Here is a 7,500-nt window from a genome sequence, read left to right as displayed (position 1 = left end):
AAAGTAGTAAGTCGTAGTTAGGGTTAAGTATTAATAGTTATTAAAGTAGTAAGTCGTAGTTAGGGTTAAGTATTAATAGTTATTAAAGTAGTAAGTCGTAGTTAGGGTTAAGTATTAATAGTTATTAAAGTAGTAAGTCGTAGTTAGGGTTAAGTATTAATAGTTATTAAAGTAGTAAGTCGTAGTTAGGGTTAAGTATTAATAGTTATTAAAGTAGTAAGTCGTAGTTAGGGTTAAGTATTAATAGTTATTAAAGTAGTAAGTCGTAGTTAGGGTTAAGTATTAATAGTTATTAAAGTAGTAAGTCGTAGTTAGGGTTAAGTATTAATAGTTATTAAAGTAGTAAGTCGTAGTTAGGGTTAAGTATTAATAGTTATTAAAGTAGTAAGTCGTAGTTAGGGTTAAGTATTAATAGTTATTAAAGTAGTAAGTCGTAGTTAAAAGTTGTTGCTTTTTGTGGCACGCCACATTGTGTGTGTGGTTCCACATTGTACCGCAATGTGCACAGTGCTTACGTTGTACAACACAAACATGACGGCAATACATTTGGGGAAAAATGAATTAGGACATGCTTTGTGAGGTAACCTCCCGACAGAGAACAGAGGGTCCGTCTCACTGAGGTCATGAGGCTCTGGAGGGGGTCACGATGTCAAGCAGCAGAAAGCAGTCTTGGGACACACCGTGTGTGTGTGTGTGTGTGTGTGTGTGTGTGTGTGTGTGTGTGTGTGTGTGTGTGTGTGTGTGTGTGTTCAGTGCATCCACAGAGACGTGGCCGCCAGGAACGTGCTCCTGACAGACCGCGGCGAGGCCAAGATCTGTGACTTCGGCCTGGCCCGTGACATCGTGAAGGACTCCAACTACGTGGTGAAGGGCAATGTAGGTCAACGTCCTCCACCTCCACCACCACCTCCACCTGCTCCTACACCACTACCAGAACCACCTCCACCTCCACCACCACCTCCACCTGCTCCTACACCACTACCAGAACCACCTCCACCTCCACCACCACCTCCACCTGCTCCTACACCACTACCAGAACCACCTCCACCTCCACCACCACCTCCACCTGCTCCTACACCACTACCAGAACCACCATCACCTACACCACCACCTCCACCTGCTCCTACACCACTACCAGAACCACCATCACCTACACCACCACCTCCACCTGCTCCTACACCACTACCAGAACCACCATCACCTACACCACCTCCACCACGACCTACCCCAGCACATCATTCAGTTACTCCACCACCACCGCCACCACATCATTCACCACCACCTACACCACCAAATCGTTCAGTTACTCCCCCACTACCACCACCTCAACCACCCCCATGTCATTCACCACCTCCACCTCCACCACCTTCACCTCCACTCAACAGCCTTAGCACATTGTGTCGATTTGTTTTCTATAAAAACCTTTTGGGAGTGGCAGTGATGAAATGGGTACGTGAAGAGTGGGTACTCCCTGTCAGTACCAAGCAGGCCAGTCCGCTGATGGGCGTAGTGTTTATCCTGTGTGCGTCACAGGCCCGTCTGCCCGTGAAGTGGATGGCGCCCGAGAGCATCTTCGAGGCCATGTACACCGCCCAGAGCGACGTGTGGTCCTACGGGATCCTCCTGTGGGAGATCTTCTCTCTCGGTCAGTTGGCCAATCACATGTCCTGCTCACACAGTCTCACCATGTGTAGGAAACATGAAGGTTTCTGATTGGATTGGAACATTTTGATGGATGTCCTTGTTGCTTATATTTAAATTGAGTCGTCAAGCAGACGCTTTATTGAAGCATTTAGCAGACGTTGCTACCAATAAAGGGATGGTGCTGTACAATGCTGTTTCAAAAGAAAGCTACTGGATGGACTGCAGCTATAGCTATCTGATTCCTATATAATAGCTATGAGGATCAGCTAGCTATCGCTACTCTATAGTAGTGGCTATAGCTAGCTGATTCCTATATATGTTAGCTATAGGGCTCAGAATACACCGTTAGTGATGTGTTTGTACTGTTGGATGCTGGTCCCCAGGTATGAGCCCCTACCCAAGCATGGCGGTGGACTCCAGGTTCTACAAGATGGTGAAGGGAGGCTACCAGATGGCCCGGCCAGACTTTGCACCTCCAGAAATGTACGTTTGGAGACAGATGCTTAAAACCATTTGTTACACTTCATCTTGTGGTGAGAAACACAGGAAGGACGAGACGGGAGCCCAGGTTAAGCAGTGATTCAACTCTCGCGCCCCTTACACCGAGAGCTGTGTCGGGAACAATTACACAATTACACCACCACCTAGACATATCCCAACTGTTCAACCACACCCAATGTCTCCGCCGCAAAAGGACCTAGGAGGTCACCAAAGGCCCATCTTGTGCGATTGTCTAACGCCCCAGGATCCCTTGCGGCACCCTGACCAAGGCAACCACGCCCACGGTTGCTACCATATGTTCAGAGATAGTATATCATCTATCAGGGCTTTTTCAATGGTTTCAGAATGTCCATCACTCCAATTCCAAACCAACACCAGCTTTCTTAAATAAGTACAAAGAAAACACAAAAAGTCTTTCCCCCAGTGCCCCTCTCTCGCTCTGAGCACACAGATTCTCCGCGGTCCGAGTCACGACGCGGTGCTCTGCTCTTATCTTGTATGGTTGTGAGTCAGGCCTCCGTTCTGCCAGTTAGACACATGATCTCCGAGCGAGGACCGTTCAAAATGTAATTTCATGGTCCCCCAGATGAGGCTGAAGCTAAGTGTTGTGCCTACATTTCTGACTCAGTCTCCCCCCCCGATTTCTCTCGCTCTCGCTCTCTCTCTCTCTCTCTCTCGCTCTCGCTCTCTCTCTCTCTCTCTCTCTCTCTGTCTCTCTCTCATGGGGTCGATGAGTCATAGTTCGGCGGTAGCTCAGGAACTAGAGCGGGTTGATTTGAGACAGAAAGTTTGCTGGTTCGATCGAGGTGAATGTAAATGATGATTCATTATCATGGTGCAAAAGAGTTGCACAACAGAAGTCTATGTTTGCTTGGCCTCCATTCAGACGGTTCCTTTTATAAATACGTCTTGTTCGACAAGATGATCGTGACAAATCGATGCCGCTTTAAATGTTTTCAAAGCATGAACGCAATTAATAAATTAAAAGGCAGATGAAAAAGATTCTAAAAGGATACAAAAACGATCAACATGGGGCTCATAGTCATGCAATAGGTGACGCAAACACGGGTGGGGGCCACATGCAGCAGCCTAACCCTAACCCTGACCGTAACCTTACCCTGACCCTAGCCCTAACCCTAACCCTAAACCCGGATCCCTTTAGCCAGAATCTCAGAACTGTGCCGTGGGCGGAGAGGTCGCGAGATGGAGCATTATCTGAGGCTTCTTTACTTATTTCCTGTAGGGCTAAAGCCCCCATGTTTGTAATCGTACTTGTTATTGAGACCCTCTTTCATATTAAAGAGACGCCGGGTCTCTAACTTACTCCTGAGTGTATTTGACCCCTTGGTCACCTAATGACATAACTGATGCAAAGCACAAATTAAGGTCCGGTTATTATTGAAAGAACAGGATCGAACTGCAGTATTAATTTTCCTGATTATACTGTTAAACAAAATGTTTTTACAAAAATTAACCTTTTAATGGATTTTTGTTTAGGACGACAACTAAAATCAATTATAACATTTCCCGAAAGATTCCCCCATTGATTTTATGAATGAACCAATTTAGACTTGGACTATCAAACAAGTAAAAATCAGAATCAAAACTTACATTTAATTTAATTTCATGTTTTTCTTCTTAGCTACTCAATCATGAAGATGTGCTGGAACCTGGAGCCCACGGAGAGGCCGACCTTCGGCCAGATCACCCAGATCCTCCAGAGATTCCTGGGGGACCCTCAGGAGCCGGATCAGGTGAGGGCCCCGCAGCAGAACTCAGATCAGGGATCAGGAGAGATCTGATGACCCAGAGACCACCCAGCATAGCTCCTCTGGCTGGACCGTGACATGAGATGCACTTAAAAGGATGTTTTCCCTCCTATAATATATCATCTCTACGCGCGTACCGTACCATTCCATTCACCTCGGCGTCACTGAGCTGCCAGTGAGTCAGACAGCGAGGAGTCACGGGGACGCTTGAACAGAAGGCGAACCGAGCTGACCGTAACGGGCCTCTTCCCCGCAGGCTGGGTACCAGAACATGGAGGACGGCCCGGGGGACCAGGAGGAGCCCCTGCCCTGCCCGCTCGGCCCCTGGGACCAGGCATGTGACCAGCAGGAGGAGCCCCTGCCCTGCCCGCTCGGCCCCTGGGACCAGGCATGTGACCAGCAGGAGGAGCCCCTGCCCTGCCCGCTCGGCCCCTGGGACCAGGCATGTGACCAGCAGGAAGAGGCCCAGCCTTTGATGAAGGCCAATAACTACCAGTTCTGTTGAAGGACTCCCCCACCACCCCCCCCTCTCCACGCCCTCCCGCCTCCCACTCCCATCATCACACCCTCCCTCCCACCCTCCCTTCCCCCCTCCTCTCCACACCCTCCTCCCTCCCTCCCCCACTTCCCCACCCCCTCCCATCATCACACCCTCCCTCCCCCGTCACCCCCCACCTCTCCACGCCCTCCCACTCCCATCATCACACCCTCCCTCCCTTCCCCCCTCCTCTCCACACCCTCCTCTCTCCCTCCCTCCCTCCCTCCGCCACCTCCCCCTCCCATCATCACCCCTCCCCCCTCCTCAGGAAGGATCTTGGTCATGTATCCAGGAATGTTTGTTTTTTGGATGTTTCATTTTATTTTGAAGAAGAGAACCCCCCCCGTACCTCCGTCCCCCCCGCCCGTGTAAATAGGATATGCTTTGCTTGCGGACCGCGGCTGATGCTGAGCATATGACTCCCTCTCTGTGCTTCGGTCATCGCTGCGTTGCTTGTGATGCCATCAGTTCAGAGTCCCTGAATCCAAAGTAAACCAAAGTAGTTACAGTATCGCATATTGTGTGATGTACCGTTGTAGTGTCACGACTGTCAACACTGAGATGAGCTAAGGGGGTACTTTGTAGAACGTTTATGGGTGACGACGAGAGAGATGTTTTCATATTGACACTGTGAAAGATTTTGTTTGTTTTTAACGGGTTCAAGAGATCCCGGTCTACATGTAGCATACCCTCACTGCCATTACTGATCAAACCTTCAGGATAAATCTGTTTTATAGGAATGTAAACCATGTTGATGTATTTTAGTAGCTGTTCGGAATGTGGCTGAAGAGTCGTCAGGTAATATTTCCATATAATCTTTTGTAAATTAGTTATTTTTTCACGTTAATGTTGAATGTCAGTGTGTTCCGTGACCAAATCAATGCAAGTGTAAGGTTCATCACTGGCATACAGCTATTTCAGCTAGGCGATTTGGAGAAGCCAGAGTGAGCTCGATTTGGAAAGCCTGAACCTGAAAGATCCCGCCCCTCCCTTCTGGCCTCCTTCCAAAGCCAGGCCCCGAAACACGAGAGTAGCTAGCTCGCTTTAGCCAGATGGTCGGCCAGGCCTTGTGGAAGACTCCGCTCATGAGCAATGAGTGCATGGGCCGAGTGCGTGCAGGTGGGCGTTTAGACAGACAGGTGGGCGGGCCAATCATTTCAGACTGGACAGGCTTATTTTAGGCCTGCGACAGAGCATTTGATCTATTGATGCGGACGAGATGTAAAGAAAATTTCAATGCTTCTGAAATAAATTGCCTATACTGGCAATAGCAATTATACACACCGCTCTTTTAAATCAACTTCCTTATTATTGTTTCATAGATACCAATCTTCTCTGAGTGTTGAGTGTGTAATGTCTCAGATGTATACTGTAAGCATTGCTTTACTTTGAGGATGATTTTGCAATAGTGAAAGTGTGAATAAAACCGCGTCTTTATATTCCTCTCTTCTTATGTTTCCTTTTTACGCCATCGTGATTATTGTGGAGGTGGATTATTATACATTATATAATATAATTATTGTTCAATAAGGAACATACTTTAGGAAGTATACCCCACAACCAGAAGATAACCTTTCGGTATAATGCATTTCTTAAGAAAATACAAAGTCCTATATGGTTCATGATTCCCTTTCAACACCTCAATGATATTCAAATATTAAAACAATCATTTATTTCAAAAGAGATAATAAGGAATCAGATCCCTAATTATGTGTCCGCACCAGGGCACATGTCCCATCCTGTTTAACGTGTTGGGTCGTCACTAGTTCAGTCTGGTACCCTGAGCACCGAGGTAGCAGACGCATGGTCAGTGATATGGGCTACACCCTGTACCCTGAACCCTGGTACAGGGTTCAGGGTACAGGGTAGCAGACGCATGGTCAGTGATATGGGCTACACCCTGTACCCTGAACCCTGGTACAGGGTTCAGGGTACAGGGTAGCAGACCCGTGATATGAGCGCAGCCTGTACCCTGTACCATAGAGGTATCAGACCCCTGATCAGTGATATGAGCTACACCCTGTACCATAGAGGTATCAGACCCGTGATCAGTGATATGAGCTACACCCTGTACATCGAGGTAGCAGACCCCTGATCAGTGATATGAGCTACACCCTGTACCCTGTACATCGAGGTAGCAGACCCCTGATCAGTGATATGAGCTACACCCTGTACCCTGTACATCGAGGTAGCAGACCCGTGATCAGTGATATGAGCGCAGTCTGTGTTAGTCCTGGGATGAGGCTTAAGGGTAAGACTGATGAGGCTACGTTCCACAGACTTTTCCTTTTGACTTGTATGTATTGCAGCTAAATGTTGCACGCAGTATGCATACAATTTGGACAAACTACACGTGATTTCACGTATAAGCACACCTGTAGTGCCACCCATCGACTTCCAGTCGATGGGACTTATATGGATTGTGGGGCAGAATAGCCCAAAAAGCATGCTGGATGCATACTGCAAAATGGTATTTTTGGCATACTGCATTTACCATACTATGTATTGGGACATACTTAATACTAGTATGGTAGTATGGGTATTGGACTGCAGGGTGAGACCATGGACAGTAAATCTCCTTACCCCATGTTGACTATCACGCCAGGTCACATCATTTATTAACACATACAAAATGGCAAAGGACAACAATGAAGGAGGCAATCCGTGGCGACCGAGGTAATCGCAGTGTCAACGATAAAGCAGCGCAAATTATTAGTACACAGCAGTGTTCAGGACCCTCGCTGGTGGTCCAGACAGACGGACAGAAGTCCTCCTGAGAATCTTAGACCACCTCTTCCATGTGGGGTGCTGGTACGTTCTCTCACAGAGAGTGACATCAAAAGGTGATCCAAGCAGACTTTCTTAGGTTTAAGAAACCTTTGCGTTCTTCCAGTTTGTAGCCTTCTGGACACTTAAGGATAATGCTACACCTTCATCAGCTCAAGGCTGATACGCCTCAATTTGCAGACATGGAACCCATAATATACTGTACATTGTTGTCAAGTGTATTTACAGAATATCCCTAGGACCCCCGGTACAGGCTATACC

General features: G+C 47.6%; 1 protein-coding gene across 1 annotated transcript in view; it reads left to right on the top strand.

Annotated features, from left to right (window-relative positions):
• The window catches only part of LOC132466250 (macrophage colony-stimulating factor 1 receptor 1-like), a 13,231-nt gene extending 8,744 nt beyond the window's left edge, over positions 1-4,487 (top strand). The window contains exons 17-21 of the mRNA XM_060063344.1: positions 754-876; positions 1,534-1,645; positions 2,028-2,127; positions 3,788-3,899; positions 4,171-4,487. Coding sequence (XP_059919327.1) covers positions 754-876; positions 1,534-1,645; positions 2,028-2,127; positions 3,788-3,899; positions 4,171-4,419 — 696 coding nt within the window. The 3' untranslated portion in view covers positions 4,420-4,487. The remainder of the gene's footprint in view (positions 1-753; positions 877-1,533; positions 1,646-2,027; positions 2,128-3,787; positions 3,900-4,170) is intronic.
• Positions 4,488-7,500: the final 3,013 nt, after the last annotated feature.

Source organism: Gadus macrocephalus, chromosome 10 (assembly GCF_031168955.1).
Source record: "Gadus macrocephalus chromosome 10, ASM3116895v1".
NCBI classification, from domain to species: domain Eukaryota; kingdom Metazoa; phylum Chordata; class Actinopteri; order Gadiformes; family Gadidae; genus Gadus; species Gadus macrocephalus.
Note: the sequence above shows the minus strand (reverse complement) of the source record. Positions and strands in the feature narration are given on the sequence as shown.